The following is a 17,335-nucleotide window of genomic DNA, read 5'->3' as shown; positions in this document are numbered from 1 at the left end:
TAAACTGACAACATATAGAAGTATAAGGAATGATTTATGGAATATCACATCATTTTACAAACATATTTACTCAACAATGAAATGAACACCGCAAACAAAACACAAAATTAATGTATAGAATAATCCAAGTCTGTAAACAGAGTGCATTTTTTTTGGATGATTGAGTGACCAAAATTCAAAGTGGGTGGTTTCAGATTACACGATTACACAGAATAGGTTTCCTTTTCTTGCTAAACTCTGTACGCTTGCAGGCTGCTGCATAGAAAGTGCTTAGGTGTTGTCAGCTAGCACCGGGGAACACTGTGAAATACATGGATCAACCAGTAATGTTGGTTTTTTGTTTTTTTTTTTTGGTTGGTTGGTTTGTTGTTCCAGATTTGTTGTTCCCCCTCTTGTCTTAAGAAGCGTAGTGACTTTGTGTTCAAAAAACTAACATGGTGGAAACCTGAATCATTTTTCCTTTCACTAACCCTTAATGGGCCTTTATCTCTAGCTAGCTCCAAGTACCACACATTTTCTTAGTGGGGTCTCGTCTTTCTACACTTTAAGGACAGTCTTTGTTCTCTTCTATGTGTCATCCGCAAATGAAGGCAAAGCCTTACTGTTGAAACTGAAAAGTCAGATTTTTCTTCTTTGTAACGGCACTCGGGACCTCCAGCAGTTCATGAGCTGTAGAAAGACTGTTCTTCTCTTGATTCCATGCTTTGACATCTAAATCTGGACCACTGTGCTTGGTAATGATACTTCCAAGATGACTTCACTATTCCAGGTCCAAGTATGACTGACTCGGCACTGGTTACATTGATTCTTGTGATTTTCTTATTGTCCATCATATAGGATGTTGGGGCCTACTTGTGATCGGGTGTTTTTTAGCATCATGATCTAATCCTGCATCTGCTTGATTGTAGTGGTTGTGAGAAAGCAGAGCTATAGCATCCCAGTGTGTGCCAGTGTGGTGTCTACGTCCATGTTTTATACAATCTATAAGTGCACCTCCATAGTTTGCTTGTCTGTTTGTAATCCTTCTTTCTGCAAACGAACACCAGTGCAGTACTCCTGGCTTTACTTTATTCCATTACAGTAAACCCATTACAGTAAGATCCATTATAATGTAATCTTGGTGACTGTTAACATTTTTAGACACAGGGTTATCTTATTAGAATGATTCTAAAGAAATGGTAATGGACCATTGTAGACTTTACAGGGATAACACCCACATTTCTGAGCTGTTTGTATCCTGAAGGCCCCCTCGTGGATTGCAGTAGTCAGCCTCTTTGTACTGTCTTCTTAAGCAACTGTGGATAAAACTACAAATTAATAGTGGCCTGCTTGTCTGTGATATAACTGACCACTTACCAGTTTTTACTTTGTGTGACTGTGATTTAAAAAAAATAGATACCAAGATCATGATAGCAAAGCGAACAATAAATGAAGAAGCAATTCATGCCTTCAATTTCGATTTAGCACAACAAGATTGGAGTTCGGTGTATGAAGAGTCAGATGTGGACAAGGCTTATGATAATTTCCTAGATATTTTTACTATGTGGTACAATAAACATTGTCCTGTAAACGAACACATGACAAAGAAAAAAAAGATAAAAAGTCCTTGGCTCACAAAAGGAATTCTTAATGCTTGCAAAAAGAAAAACAATCTGTATAAACAGTTCATCAAAGTAAAAACAAAAGAAGTGGAACAAAGATATAAAGCATATAGAAATAAATTGACTGATATTATAAGAACGAGCAAACAACTTTATTATAGAAGAAGATTATATGAAAATAAAAACAATATAAAAGGAACTTGGGATGTGTTAAACAACTTAATTAAACAAGGATCTTCTGGAACATCATATCCTGAATATTTTACTGATGCAAATGGTGAAAATCACAACATGAGTAATATTGTCGATGGGTTCAATAAATTCTTCATAAATGTTGGCCCAGAACTAGCAGCAGACATCCCATGTCATAAAAATGAAAATATCAGTAATATAAAATCAAATCCCTTTTCACTGTTCCTCTCAGCTACAAATGAGCAAGAAGTAATAAATATCACATTAAAATGTAAAAGTAAGTCTTCAATGGATTATCATGACATAAATATGTCTGTAGTTAAACAGGTTATTCTGAATATTGCTAGTCCCTTAACATATATCTGTAATTTATCATTTCAGTCCGGTTGTTTTCCAAAAAAAATGAAAATTGCGAAAGTAATACCACTATATAAAAGTAATGACAAACACAGTTTTACCAATTATAGGCCTATTTCTCTACTGCCTCAATTCTCAAAAATTCTAGAAAAACTTTTTAATTCAAGATTAGAAAAATTCCTTGAAAAACATCAAATAATAAATGTTGGTCAGTATGGTTTCAGAATGCAAAGAACCACTTCAATGGCGATAATTGAGGCAGTAGAAGAAATTACTGATACACTGGATAAAAATAAATATGCAGTTGGTATTTTTGTTGATCTCAAAAAGGCCTTTGACACAATCAATCACTCAATATTATTGGATAAATTGGAAAGATATGGTATTCGAGGGAAAGCTGGTAACTGGTTAAAAAGTTACCTAACGGGTCGGGAACAATATGTTAGCATAGGGCATTACCATTCAGAGAAACTTGGTATTACATGTGGTGTTCCCCAAGGGTCAGTGTTGGGACCAAAACTTTTCAATGTATACATAAATGATATTTTTGATGTTTCTCAAGTACTTAAACTCATACTGTTCGCAGATGACACCAACATATTTTTCAGTAGCGATGATTATACTGATCTTGTAATGACCGTAAACAGGGAGCTAAAATTAATAAAAAAATGGATGGACATAAATAAATTATCATTAAATATAAATAAAACTAAAGCAATGTTTTTTGGTAATTTAAAATATAATGTAGAATTACCAATTATCATTGAAGGTGTACCAATTGATAATGTGAGTGAAAACAAATTTTTGGGAGTCGTAATTGATAACAAAATTTCATGGAAACCCCACGTCAGACACATAAAAACCAAAATTTCCAGAAGCCTCGCAGTTTTGAACAAAGTGAAACCATACCTTGATAAAGATGCACTTCGTACTCTGTACTGTACTCTGGTTCTTCCATATCTTACATATTGTGTGGAAGTGTGGGGAAACACATATAAAAATACAACTAATCCATTAGTCACAGTACAGAAACGAGCACTGCGTATTATTCACAAGGCTGGTTATCTAGATCATACTCACAAATTCTTTCTTCAGGCAAAGTTACTTAAATTCCAGGATCTGGTTAATTACAATACATCCATAATTTTGTATAAAGCTTTTACTAAACTTTTACCGGCAAATTTACAAACTAGATTTGAAATTCGAGAAAAGGTTTATAATGTGAGAGGCTTTGGAGAATTCAAATTACCCAGAACTCGAACAACCAGTAAAGGTTTTTGTGTGTCTGTATGTGGTGTGAAAATCTGGAACAGTCTGAGTTTACAATTGAAACAATGCAAAAATATTCATAGATTTAAATTTCTCTACAAACAGTTGGTCTGGTCACAGTATACTCAATGATGGTTTTTAGTGTGCTCTGTAATGTCTGTTCTCTTACCATTGCTGGTATGGATTCCAAAAAAAAATAAAGTGTGCGTATGTATGTACATATATGTACTTGTGTGTGTAGATATATATGTATGTATATGTATGTGTGTTTGTTACTTGTAGTTATTACTGCCTGTTACCTGTGGTAATGCAATTTATAATTTATATATTCTGTATTCAGTTATGAAGGCTCTAATTGTTGTTTGCGAGCTGCCGTTTAGATGCTTGTATCTGCCCGGGGCTGTTGATGGGTCTGTATGCAATGATGGGCGTAGCTGCGGGAAGTTTGTTTTTTTTGTTGATGAGTGAGTATAGGGGTGGGATTTAATAAGTTTTCTTCGTCCCACTCCTTTTTCAGGCAATTTTTGTTTTTTGTTTTGTGCATTTTATGTTCAATATAGGTATTTGTTGTGCCTGAAAATGAACAAATAAATGAATGAATGAATGAAGTTGGCCAGCTTCTCTTTTCTACCACTCTGTGATCAATGACATGGGTAATTTCTATCTAACTATACCTAGTGCCCTTTATTGAGCACATACGGTTTTAACAGGGGACTTTAAAATACCTGTTCATTTTTGTTAACATTTACACCTCTAACTCTACACTGTCGTCTTAGCAGGAAACCAAACAAACCAACCAACCACACCAGCCAGAGGACGTCATCATGGCGCTAGTGTGCATCAGTCACTTTACATAGTCAAAGTGTGAAACTGTCAGGGTGTCTAGAGTTTGTTTCTCTTTCGCCAAAAAAAAAGCCCACTTTGTAGACCTTCAATGGATGCCTTCAGTGCTCCCCTCCAGTTTCCCCAGTGCTGCATGTTTTTGCGTTAACTTAATAGTGCAAGATTGAAGTTCAGTTTAATCTCAAAAGGGGGATCTTTGAAATTTAAACACTCCATTTTCGTTGAGCTGTTGTTGAGCAGTTAGGAGCAGCACCTGAGTGCAGCCAGTGAGCAAATGGATCTGCAGAATCAGATGAGTCTGAGAGTTGGCTTTCAGTCTGCGTTCTCTTTGAAACTCTGTGGAAGTTAATCTCTCTCTCTCTCTCTCTCTCTCTCTTGATGGAGTGGAAAGTCTGACTAATAACAGAAATGAAAACACTGCAGTAATGAATTGTTGAGCTGTAAGATGAGATTGCACAAACATGTTAAGGCAACACAGCAGACCTTGTGAAACACACGGGAAGAAAAAAGAAAATTTAAATGATTGATTAATTGGATTAGATGCACATTTACAAAAGCATCAATGTCAGCAGCAACGTGTTCACCTCAATTCGACACATTTGGCCTAGCAGGGTGTTGTGCCAAAAAAGGATTACTGGTATTTGAACTTTGGTAAATGACTTGTTGACCTATAATCTGTCAGAAAAGATTATAGGTCATTTCCAGGTTCTGGCCAAGAGGGCAGGAAAAATTGCAAAACATAGCATAGCAGCTCTATAAATGTGTTTAGGCAAAAAAAGTTCGATTGCTTTATAATTTAGCCATAAGCGTATTTGCACAACTGCTCGTTTCTTTATTCTATAACCTTTTTGTAAGTCCTGTCGTCTACTGTGTATTTACCAAATTAAACAAGGATACTGGAAGTTAACAGTAAATGCAAACATTGGGCATCACTTTTTGGGATAACACTGTCACCAAGCCAGGATATATAGGCAGGAAGGGCATCCGGTATGAAATTTCCCAACTCAAATATGCAGATCCACTGTGACAATCCCTTGGGGAAATAAAGGGAACAGTGAAAAGTACCTTTAGCTGTTAAAATGTCACTAAGGCATAAAAACATAGTTGTGTGCAGGCAAGGGTGCAAAGAGCAATAAATATTCTCAGTAATAGTGGTTATGATGCAGCAATGAGCATCTGAAGAATTGCATGTAAGTATGTGCTTGTCCTATTATGTGTCTTGACTTGTTTTATTTCTTTTTTTACCTTAAGCCATTTACAAAACTAATAATAAACACTAGTTTGTATAGAAATTGAAGGTCTAGTTTAAACTGTAAAAATGGAGAGCCATATGTCTTGAACGTAACCATAGCTAATGATTACACCCTTTACCAGAAAACCACAACATCCGCACTCTGCGTCACACCCTGCTCTCCTACCACATCTTTGTACTCCTCGTACTCGCCAGATTTGGACAGCTAAAATATTTTGTGCAGATTGTTTTCATTTATACCACATCGACACCAGCTTGCTTAAATTAGCTGCCTCACAGCTTAAATACCTAAAGAGACTCATGAAGCGTACATGTGTGCATTCCTAACATTGCAGTCTGTCACAGCTATGAAAGCCATGTGTCAGTTTCTCATAGGGCTTTGTTTGTGAAGTTTGTGGTAAAGTTTGTCAATGTGTTGCTGTTCATTTCTACAGTTATTTCTCATTTCTTGTGTGTGACTGACACACATAATCGTGCAAAGTCACTTGTCCTGTTCCACCAAATTAGTTTGATGAATTTCAGAGCGAGTCACTCAGGTATAACAAAGGAATTAGTTACTGAAGCTTCCCAAGTGTTTCCTTTATAGACTTTCTTGTGCGTCATAGGTTCACACCTGTCACCTGCTTTCTCCTTGTAATTTCTTTGAAATCTGTACTTGTGGACACAAACTATGATCATTTTAAATAATGAGACATTTTCAGTGTGAATAAAATGAATTAGCGTTTGACAAAAAAACCCTGGAAAACTTAGTATTTATAGCTTCCTTCTACTTTCTGTACCACTCTTTTTGAGTGCGCTGTAAGTAGTAACTTATGATTTTTTTTATTTTTTTTTATTTTTATTAGTGTTTTGTGAATCATTAACTGCTGTTTTACAGATCAGTCATAAACTGTTATTAAACTAGGAAGGAAGGTTAGGAAATCTTCTCAAAAGTCAACCGTCCTATCATTCCTCTGTTAATTTGAGGGTGGGTTTTAGAGGATTAGTATTATTGGTTATTATTGGATTATTGGTATATTGTTTTTTGTCTTTATAGTTGGATTAACGACCCACAGTAATCTCTTCCTGTTGTTTCCTCTCATTTTGAGGTTACGGAGCACTGCACTCATTTTAAAGAGTGCATAGTTGTACACCCACACATATCTGTGCCATAAGTTATGAAATAATTTACCCAAACTGCATCTCAGAAGTTGCTCACTTCCTGTGTGAACAACTGTTGCACGCCAAAGTAAAAGTATAGTCAAACAGATTCAGTCACATTTGAATCTGATATTATTTTATTGTATTTTTAATGGGTGGGCAGCGTGGTGGTGCAGTGATTAGTGCCGTGTTGATGCTGATTTCTTGAGTATGAAACTATTTGTGGAGTTTGCACGTTCTCTCCAGCTTACTTCTGCAGTCCAAAGACAAAGATGTCTGATGAATTGGCTGTAGATGTAAAGCTGTGCCTGAATGGCTGTCTGTCTCTTTGTGTTAGCCCAGCATCAGAGCAGCAGCTTGCCCTATGCTCCAGCCTCCAATATGTCCCTGAATTGGATAAGTAGGAGAAGATGTGTGGAGGCGTGGCATTTTTAATGCAAACTATTGCAGATCACTCTGATTATCACCACTTTTTGGTAGCCAAAAAATTAAAAGTATCTTTGACTGGTTGGACAGTTGGAGCACTTATCTTGTGCAGGAATTTTATTATCCATTTATTATTAGCTTATGAACCATATATAAATGGATTAACAAAACCTTGCAAAGGATTTATTAAAACATTGGTTACTACTCATGAGCTCTGTTTAAACTGTGATTTTTCTATAACATTTTTAAAATTCCAGTAGTTTCATCCGTGCTTTCATGTTCATCAGGTGTCACAAAATAAATGGAATAAACAGAACTCTGGAAAGTGTTTTTCGGTACAGTAGCTCAAAGAACACAACCTGATCTTTCTTACTACAAACTCTGTTTCTCACTGTCAGCAGTTACGCCACTCTGCAAGTTTGGCTACTTCTTAAGAAATACTTTTTTCCCCTATAGAAGTAGCTCAGGATAAGCCAGTTTGGTTTGTCTCTGTGTGATATGTTTTTATACATGATAAGTAAATGATGATGTTACTTTAGTTCTTAGCTGCTTTTTCCTTTTTTTTTTTTTTGTCCTTAACGATCTCAGAAGCTGCAGACACAGAGAGAGAAGATTAAAGATGGAGAGTAGGGCAGGAAAATAGGAATAAGGAGCAAAAGGATGTGGCTTCACAGAAAGATAAGGATTCCATAAAGAAAGACGGAGACAGAGAGATGATAGGGTTTGGGAGAGAAAAGTGATGAGGCAAGAATTGGAAACGGAGAACATAAAATGAAATCAAAGTCGTGACAGTGACAGACTGTAATGAGACTGTGGAGATGATATATGCATACGAGACAGAGAGAAACTGAAATAAGAGGGCACATAGTTAGCTAACGTTTATTAAAAACTACAGCAAAAGGAAGCACTTGACTGCAATACTCAATATATTGCAAGAACATCTATTACATCTATTACACATAAATGTATCTAAGTGTATATCATTATTATTCAGCTTTATTAATGTGGCAGTTTAGTGAATTAAATCTTCTTCTTCAGTGCTGGTTAGCAAACTTCTGTTCACTCCAACCTGGAGGTGTGATTATTAGCGCTTCAGACATGCTGGACTTGCAAAAACATGACAGAGAGACAAGCCATCCAAAAACAAAACAACGCAATTGTGGAAGTTTCTTTTCTTTTCTTTTCTCTTTTCTCTTTTCTCTTTTCTCTTTTCTTTTCTTTTCTTTTTTCTCTTTTCTTTTCTTTTCCTTTTTCTCTTTTCTTCTCTTTTCTTTTCTTTTCTTTTTTCTCTTTTCTTTTCTTTTCTTTTCTTTTTTCTCTTTTCTTTTCTTTTCTTTTTCTCTTTTCTTCTCTTTTCTTTTCTTTTTTCTCTTTTCTTTTCTTTTCTTTTTCTCTTTTCTTCTCTTTTCTTTTCTTTTTTCTCTTTTCTTTTCTTTTCTTTTCTTTTTTCTCTTTTCTTTTCTTTTCTTTTTTCTCTTTTCTTTTCTTTTCTTTTTTCTTTTCTTTTTTCTTTTCTTTTCTTTTCTTTTCTCTTTTCTTTTTTCTTTTTTCTCTTTTCTTTTCTTTTTTCTCTTTTCTTTTTTCTTTTTCAAGAATAAACTAAATAGACTGGTTGTCACCTTAATTGTTATCCCTTGAGTCTCTTCCCAGCATGGACATTCACATGTATGAAACATTTTCAGCATTTCTACAAGGACAAACTAGAGAACTTTGCACCGCGTACCCCCCTTGGGCTGAGCGTTTAAATCTCATCTTCAAGATTATTTGCTGACGGTAATAAAAATGCTGGATAAAAAAGCCAGACTCAGTGCTGTGGGGAGATTTGATGGCACACAGCACTGGAGTTGTAAAAGGTCATATTGTTTTGTGTGCGTGCGGTTTGTAAAAGATGAGATGAGGTTGCGGATTATTTCGTGCATTGTTGTGATCCTGAGGTTTGTTTTCTGTAGAAGATGTTTGTGGCTTGGAACATCTTGAATATCTTTATGCATAAATGGCAGTGGTGAGTTTTAATTTGTATAAAAAAAGAGAAACTTTGAATGATGGGCGAATGGAAAAATACAAATGTTTAAACTACTTGATGGGAAAATGCACAACTCTGACTCAGTAACAGCTGAAAGTAATTTCATGTCCGGGGATGTTTGTATTGTTTTCTTTGAACCTTTTCTAAAAGGAAGACGAGTGATTGTCCCCACAAATATTTCCAGTTGTTGTCTCCTAATATTGTCTCCTAGTGACAGTAGAGTTGCGCTTCCTGGATTGATTCCTTGTGTGCAGAAGATTTAACTGCTCTTTTCAACTCAACATGTACTTCTATTTTGGACCTCATCGCTCCCCTAAAAACACTCTGTCCCAAAGCTCACGCTGAACCCTGGATTACAGACTCTGTTCGTGCTCTCAGGCGCACCTGTAGGTGTGCTGAGAGAAAATGGAAAAAGGACAAGCTGCACATTTCTTTTAATATCCTCAGAGACTCTCTTTCAACCTATCAGAAAGCCGTTAAAGAGGCCAAGTCCTCCTACATATCAAACCTGGTTAGCAGTAGTGTCCATAAACCTCAGACTCTGTTTCGTGTTTTAAATTCCATTGTAAATCCTTACACATCCACCAGCCTCACACCTTCTGCCACCCTCTGTAATGACTTTCTAAAGTTCTTTGTAAACAAGATTTCCTCCCTGCAGTCTGTCATTCCATCTTCACCTTCCAATCCCTGTGTTTTGTCTTTGTGCCATTCTGCCTTTAATCAGTTCGAACCAATCTCTCTCTCTCAGCTGCATGAAATAGTCTGCAAGGTTAAGACTACCAACTGTTCCACCGATGCTATCCCCTCTCGGCTTCTGAAGCAGGTTCTGGACTCAGTCGGACCTTTCCTTCTGGTCCTGATCAATGCCTGCCTCAGTTCTGGTTGTTTTCCAACACCCTTCAAGCACGCTGTTGTTCAACCTCTCCTTAAAAAGCCTAATCTAGATCCATCCCTACTCTCTAACTATAGGCCCATTTCCAACCTCCCTTTTCTGTCTAAAGTACTGGAACGAGCCGCCCTCACGCAGCTCCAGCTATTTCTTGACAATAACAATCTCTATGAGAAGTTCCAGTCTGGTTTTAGAGCTCGGCATAGCACAGAAACCGCCCTTCTGAGAGTTTTTAATGATTTGCTTTTAACTGTTGACTCTGGTTGTTTTTCTGTTCACCTTGGTGAACTGTCATCTCCCAGAGCTCCTTTAACCTGTGGCGTACCTCAGGGGTCCATACTAGGCCCCCTGTTGTTTATTCTGTACTTGCTCCCTCTGGGCGATGTGCTCCGTAAACATAATGTGTCCTTCCACATCTTTGCCGATGATATTCAGATCTACCTCCCTCTGAGGTTGAACTGCAATGTTTCTTTGCAGCCGCTACTCTCCTGCTTGTCTGACATTAAGACTTGGATGACTCTTAACTTCTTACACCTTAATGAAAGCAAAACTGAAGTCATTGTGTTTGGGCTTCCTAAAGATCCCAACTTCTCTCTTGACTTTTTGGGACCCCTAACCTCCGATTGCACTTCTTCCATTAAGAGTCTTGGTGTTATTTTTGACAATGCTTTTAAACTTGATAAACAAATCAGCTCTGTAGTTAAGGGATCTTTTTATCATTTGCGGATTTTAGCCAAAGTCAAGTCTTACCTTTGCAGGAACGATCTAGAAAGAGTGGTCCATGCTTTTATTACTTCACGGCTAGACTACTGCAATTCCCTCTATGCTGGCCTAGATCGTTCCTGTCTACATCGCCTTCAACTGGTGCAGAACGCTGCCGCTCGCCTGTTGACCGGTTCAAAAAAAAGAGACCACATCACTCCGGTTCTCTGCTCTCTCCACTGGCTCCCAGTTGCCTTTAGGATTGATTTTAAAATCTTATTGCTGGCTTTTAAGGTTTTAAATGGCACTGCACCTTCTTACCTGTCAGAACTCCTTAGAACTTATCGCCCCAGGAGATCTTTGAGGTCAGCCGACCTGATGCTTTTAGATGTTCCCAGGTATAAATTAAAGACAAAGGGAGAGAGGGCGTTTGCTGTGGCTGCACCCAGACTGTGGAACAGTTTACCTCCTCACGTCAGACTCTCCAAAAGCCTAGAAACTTTTAAAACCGCTCTTAAAACTCACCTCTTTTCATTGGCTTTTAGAAAGGTTTAATTTATTTGTTTTATATATTTTTATTTTATTTTTATCAGCGAGGTGTTATTACGAAATTGTGTTCTATTGTATTTTTATCTGTATTTACTGTACAGCACTTTGGTCAGCCTTGGTTGTTTTTAAATGTGCTCTATAAATAAACTTGACTTGACTTGACTTGACTTCCACTGTGCTTAGTAATCTCAGTTTAGTGAGAAAATGTCTTTCTCCTTCGAATCGTGCTAACATGTCGTGAAAACCATAATTTAACTGTGTAACATGACAAATCCTGCTGACACCCTCATAGTTGTAATCGAACAGTGGGCTCGTTGCGGTCGATATAATACTCTGCAGATTTCCTTTAGGTGTTCACCGCTGCCTCTGACAGCAGCTTTTCAGTTAGAGGAAATGGTGAAGAGCAAATTCAGCACATTTCTCAGTCGGTGGTCAGTGAGATGTTCCCTGGTCAACAAATGGGGTTTTAACTTGACTGGCTGTAGCTGGGATCAACACACACGCAGGAGTCAAAGGTAAAAGTAACCCCCATCTGTTTTCTCCAGAAAGGGAAATGAACATCAGCGTGTGGGAGACATTTCCCTCCGGGGGGACAGGGATAGGATGGGGAAATCGGCTGAAAACATTTCTCTCGTTGTAAATAACCTCACGTCAACAGCCTCTCTTCCTTCCCTCCTGGACTTTTTTGATACCCAATACTTGCAGGGATTTCATCTGTCTGCGCTGTTATGCACAATAATCATCTCCATTCCTTTAATGCAAGTCAGTAAACACATTTTACCGCCTCCAGCCATCCATTTGTCCTTTACGATGCCCGTCTCTGTGAAGGACGGAGAGCGGGTAGCAGCTGCATCATTTTTGTGTGTTGTGTTTTGTAACCTCATCCTCTGTGTGTGGCGAGCAAAGGGGATAAACACCAGAGAGACTGTTTCCAGCATGAGGTCTGCTGTTTGTCCACTATCACTGATCAGCTACTCTGTTATTTTAACAGGAAGAGGAGGCAGGATGACATCCGGCCTTATCAGTGCTGACGCATTAATCGCATGATAAAACTGCACAGAACATGACTTAAACACAGACGGGATCAAAATACCATGACATATGGTTAAAATTTAGCTTATTTAGCTTCTTGATTAAAGTTGAGAAGAAATAATGGTGGGAAAAGGGGTGAACTGCAGGTTTACGTGTTCCTAGCTGACACAATATATTTATATCATCATCATCTGTGGGAGACAGCAGTTAGGTAGATATGCTGATGTGAGAGCTGCATTGCTGATCCTCTAATGTACATTTACACACCATACTCCAATAAATCAACAGAACTGCTGTGTACTGTATGTATAAACTTGCTGTGTCGTGTATCAAGCCTTGTTAATGACTATTTTCTGCACCATTCGCTCGAGAAGCAGTTGCAGAATGTCTGTTTGCTGCAGATCAAGTTAACAATTTCTGACATTTTCACATTTCTGTATCGCGTCAGCCCGTTTCATTGCTCAGCTAGTAATTAGTCCGCCCACGCTCAAAGCTGTTAATGTCCCTGTTTTGCTTCTGTAAAGAACTTAAGACTATCAGTTTGCTTGCAAAAGCCGAAAAATGTAAAAGAACGAGAAAGGTAGGTCAGTCACAGGTGATCTGTGAGAAGTGGGATGCAGAGGCTGTGCAGTTGTAAGCACTTTCAGAATCAGAATTAAAAGAATTTATTTGCTTTATTTTTGTTTGTTTGCTTTTTTTTTCCTGACCCGCAGCCATCTCCTTTCTCTCCTCCAGATTCAGCCGTATGATAAGATTGCCGCTCGAGGCCTGCCGGACAATGTGGCCAACAGCTTGAACAAACTGGTGGTGGTGAAGCTGAATGGAGGCCTGGGTACCAGCATGGGATGTAAGGGCCCCAAGAGCCTGATCAGCGTCCGTAACGAGAACACCTTCCTGGACCTCACTGTGCAGCAGATAGAGGTACAAAAGCTCTTAAAAGCTCCACTCTAAAAGCCTTGAATGAAAGAAATTTTGTGAGACGTGTTTTTATAAGCAAGCAACGAAGCCACACTACCTCACAAACGGATTGCATGTAGGCTAATTGCCAATGTAATACCATTTAACAGTAAAGTGATAGCAGACTAAGGTTGTCTTACAATAAGAACTAACTAACATTTTCCTTGTGGATGTGTAATATTTGATTTGTTTGTTTGCTGTGCAGAAGCACGTAAAATGCTGAGATTACTGAAAGATCAACATTTAAATAAGATGAAGAAGATGATAATAATTCCCACTAACAGCTAGTAAAATTTAAAAGTGATGATTTTTGTTCAATTTTGTTCAATTTTAATTATTATTTTGTGAAGTGAAAATCTACCAGGACCGCCCCTCATTGTAGTAATGCAATATTTTGCTGTACGGCAGCCCTGACACCGGTAACAATAGTGTTGCAACAATGTGTATTCCTGGAAAGCCTGAAGTCAAACCTCAGTTGTGACTTTCAGGCACAAGAACCTATTCATAGAAATGTAATTTGGTATTAAATGGTGGTTCAGTTGAGGCAGAAGGAACACTTTTGACAACACTGGTTATTTTAAAACTTTCTTACTAAAGTTGCAGATTCAGTCCATCAGTGTGGATAATTACTGAGAGCTCCTTCTTTCATATGAAATTGTTAGTGTGGCACTGATTTGAGAACAGCTGGGTGTTGCCTTCTTGTCTGCAGCCACACCAGCACTCATGATGTGGCTCAGACATCAGAGTAGACAGAGTAGGAAGTGATGTGTAGCCTGATGTAATATAAACATTTGCTCTGTGTATTGAGGGTTTGTGTTGTCTTGATGTTTCTTACTTTACTATAGAGCACGGCAAAAAAATCCAATGATTCATGGGGGTGGGTTTGGATTTACCTCTGCCTTTTTCCAGTCTTACACGGCATGCGTATCATCCTCCAGAGACAAGCCTGACTTCATGCAGCCATGTGCTTCTGTGAACCAGAGCTGAGGGGCTTCTGAAAGGGGTTCAGTGTGAAATCTCAGGGTGCCGGCCAGTGCTGGCGACTGGCCGGGAAACAGAGATGTCTGTGTGCTGGAGGAGAGGAGTTGGTGTGATTATTTGGATCCGATCCTGCATTATTTCTGCAGCACTTAATCGTTCAGTAATTTTAATAAACAGTAAACCACATGTTCAAATGGCCTTTCAGGGGGATGTAGGAAGAAAAGTTATTTTCTAAACAAGGTTTGCGTTAGTTGTGACCATTGTAAGGGAATCTACTGTGAGTAATATTAAAGTCTTTCATTGTGTTGTATAACTGAGTTTAATTGGGAGCTGTACGTTACCGGAGTGTTTCAGTGTTTCATAACAGCCTCCAGGGACACTCCTCTTCTCCCAGCACACTGCTCTCTGTGTCAGAGGCACTGCTCTCCATTTTCTGCTCAGTCTGGTCAGATTACATGCTGACTGAATCGACCTATTGAGAAGGGGGAAAAATGGATACCCCCCCCCACACGCGCACACACAGACCCCCTTAACCAGGCCCTCCTGCAGGAGAACGCACCTCTCAGCCACCCCGCTGAATCATGCATGTTTAATTTAGAGCTGAAGCATGTACCCTCTCACTGAGAGCGGACGTAACAAGGTCGGACAAAGCTCCGACTCAGGCGCCGCCTGGCTGCTGAAGATTTACAGCTTTCACCTGAGTGCCTCCCTCAAGAGCAGATTTGTTAAGTTAGCAAGTTCAGTTAAAGATGTGTGAAAGAGGGTAAACCTGTAAAGTTACTGCCTGGGTCAGGTCTCTCTTGTAGAAGACGTCCTGGTGAAATAAAGGTTATAATAATGCAATTTCACAACAATTAGGGCTTTGTTAACAAATACACACACGATCAGCATATCTACAGCAGCTCTGGAGGTAGAGCGGGTCATCCACTAATTGATTTCTGGCTCCTGCAGTGAAAATATCGAAGCTTCCTTTGGCAAGACACTGAACCTCAAGTTTCCCTTGATACATCCATCAGAGTGGGATTGATCCAAAAAGTGCTTATTGTGTGTAGAATAAAGCATTACATGACTGTAAACGTGGCTTGTAGTAGAATTGGTTTGAGTGCTCACTAAGAGTGGAAAAGGGCTTCATAAATACCAGCTCATGTGCTCATCTCATGCAAGTACTGAACAAAACCCATGAAAGTTGTGGCTACACTTAGTCAAGAAAAGCTTCTTTGCTACAGTAACAACAGAATCTCACTGCTAGTACCACAACGCTAGGCTCATATGGTTCATATTTCTAGTGTTGATTGTCCCTCTGGGGAGGGGTGCAGGACAACCACAATCTCTTTTGCTTTGAGGATTCAATGGAGCCTGTGTCTAATACACATAAGTGGAGATTTATTATTTGCTCACAGAAATTCGGTTCCAGACAGTGTTGATAAAAAACCATGATGTAATTTAACCTTTGCATAGACCACTGCATATAAGGAAAATGTTAAATTAAAAGATTGGGATGAGTTTAATGAGAATACTGTTGTACTCAGCTGTTAAATCAATTTCAATTCATTTTCCTGAAGATTTTTATAAATATATAGATGATGCATTAATTAGAAACAGATCCCACTGACAAAATACTGAAAAGAAAATCACTTTGTGTGTGATAAGTAGGAAGGGCACATCATTTAAAGGTGTATTTAATGTATCATTGTAACATTTAAAGGTGTATCAAAGTTAAACACAGGGAGTTTACCCATCTATACAACTCAGAAACAAGACATCTGTGTGCGTTAGAAGCTGTGTGAAGTTCATGACCAGCCAACACCCATCCTGGTTAATAAATGGAAACATGACGTTCATACTTTAGCTTAGAAAAGCCCACTCGTTCGTTGTAACTGTCACAGGCAGTAAATTTGATTCCTCACATCATCTTAGCCCCACTGATTCACAGCCCGCGTCTCATCCTCCGCCTCCTCTACTCATTTTAATTTTCTGTTATTGCAGTAAAGAAACTGCTTTCCATTCTACTCGGGTGTAATTTACATCCTTTGTATTCATTCAAATCGCACAGTCAAGGTACAGAGTTATTGGTTGAAAACGAAGGCGAGTGGGCCAGTTTTCCTTTTGTCTTATGATGATCTGAAAATTCAAAATGTTTTTGCAATGTTGAATTTTCAAATTCCAAATGTCACAACGACACTTGAAGAGCTATTTAAACACAGACTTGAAAACAGTGGCGAAAAAGTTTTATATGCAGTTAAATTTAAAGTAATTTGAATACAAAGTGCTTTCCTCAAATCCAGACTTAAAAACACAGAGAAAAGCTGTTTTAAGATTGGCTGATCTTTCCTTTAAGCCTGTTGCTCTATGCACCTCTTGACCACTTCCAGGTGTTGTCTCACATTTGGTGTGACCCCTGTTCTGACAACTTGCAAATGCATCAGAACCTCAAACATGTGCAAAGATTGATCATAAAGTTTTGTGTAAAACTGTGTTAACTGTCGTGTCGCTACTGAAGCATCTACAGCAGGGCTGCCCAATCCCAGTCCTCGAGAGCTACTATCCTGCAGCTTTTAGATGCATCCCTACTTCAACACAGCTGAATCAAATGGTTTGATTACCTCTTCAGCATGCCATCATGTTTGGCAAAGGCCTGATAACAAGCCATTCATTTGATTCGGGTGTGTGGGAACAAGGATGCATCTAAAAGCTGCAGGACTGTAGCTCTCGAGGACCGGGATTGGGCACCCCTGATCTACAGCATCTAAGAGAGGGTTGTACCAGCAAGTGCACGCTCACCGTGCCTTTAAAAGGCAGTGGCAGAAGTGTCTAACAGTGTCACTCACTACAAGGCAGACTCGCCAAATTTGGCTCCCGGTTTGTTTTGATGGATACTTTACATAAATGGATGGAATGCGGAAGTGTGGCATAGAGATTTTCATTTATTTGTCTATGTTGTTTCCTTTTTAAAACGTTATCTGTGTCAGATCAGGTCACATTACTTGCACAAGAGCACAAAGTTGTTTGGTTGTTGATGAGGTAAACGGCCCAACCTGACCATCAATTTCTGCAAAGATGCTTTGAGTGTTTCATTGCCTTCACAAAAGTCCTCCTTCAGACCCATTATTAGCTCTCCAGTC

At 38.7% G+C, this 17,335-nt stretch overlaps 1 protein-coding gene across 2 annotated transcripts in view; it reads left to right on the top strand.

The window, feature by feature from the left end:
- Positions 1-17,335, top strand: part of ugp2b (UDP-glucose pyrophosphorylase 2b) — a 42,074-nt gene that overhangs the window by 7,885 nt on the left and 16,854 nt on the right. For both annotated transcript variants that reach the window (XM_082556805.1, XM_082556804.1), the window contains exon 4: positions 13,011-13,196. In XM_082556805.1, coding sequence (XP_082412931.1) covers positions 13,011-13,196 — 186 coding nt within the window. The remainder of the gene's footprint in view (positions 1-13,010; positions 13,197-17,335) is intronic.

Source organism: Aulonocara stuartgranti (genome assembly GCF_965226115.1).
Source record: "Aulonocara stuartgranti genome assembly, chromosome: 13".
Taxonomy (NCBI): Eukaryota; Metazoa; Chordata; class Actinopteri; order Cichliformes; family Cichlidae; genus Aulonocara; species Aulonocara stuartgranti.
The sequence above is the reverse complement of the archived record's forward strand: the minus strand, read 5'-3'. Positions and strand labels throughout refer to the sequence as shown.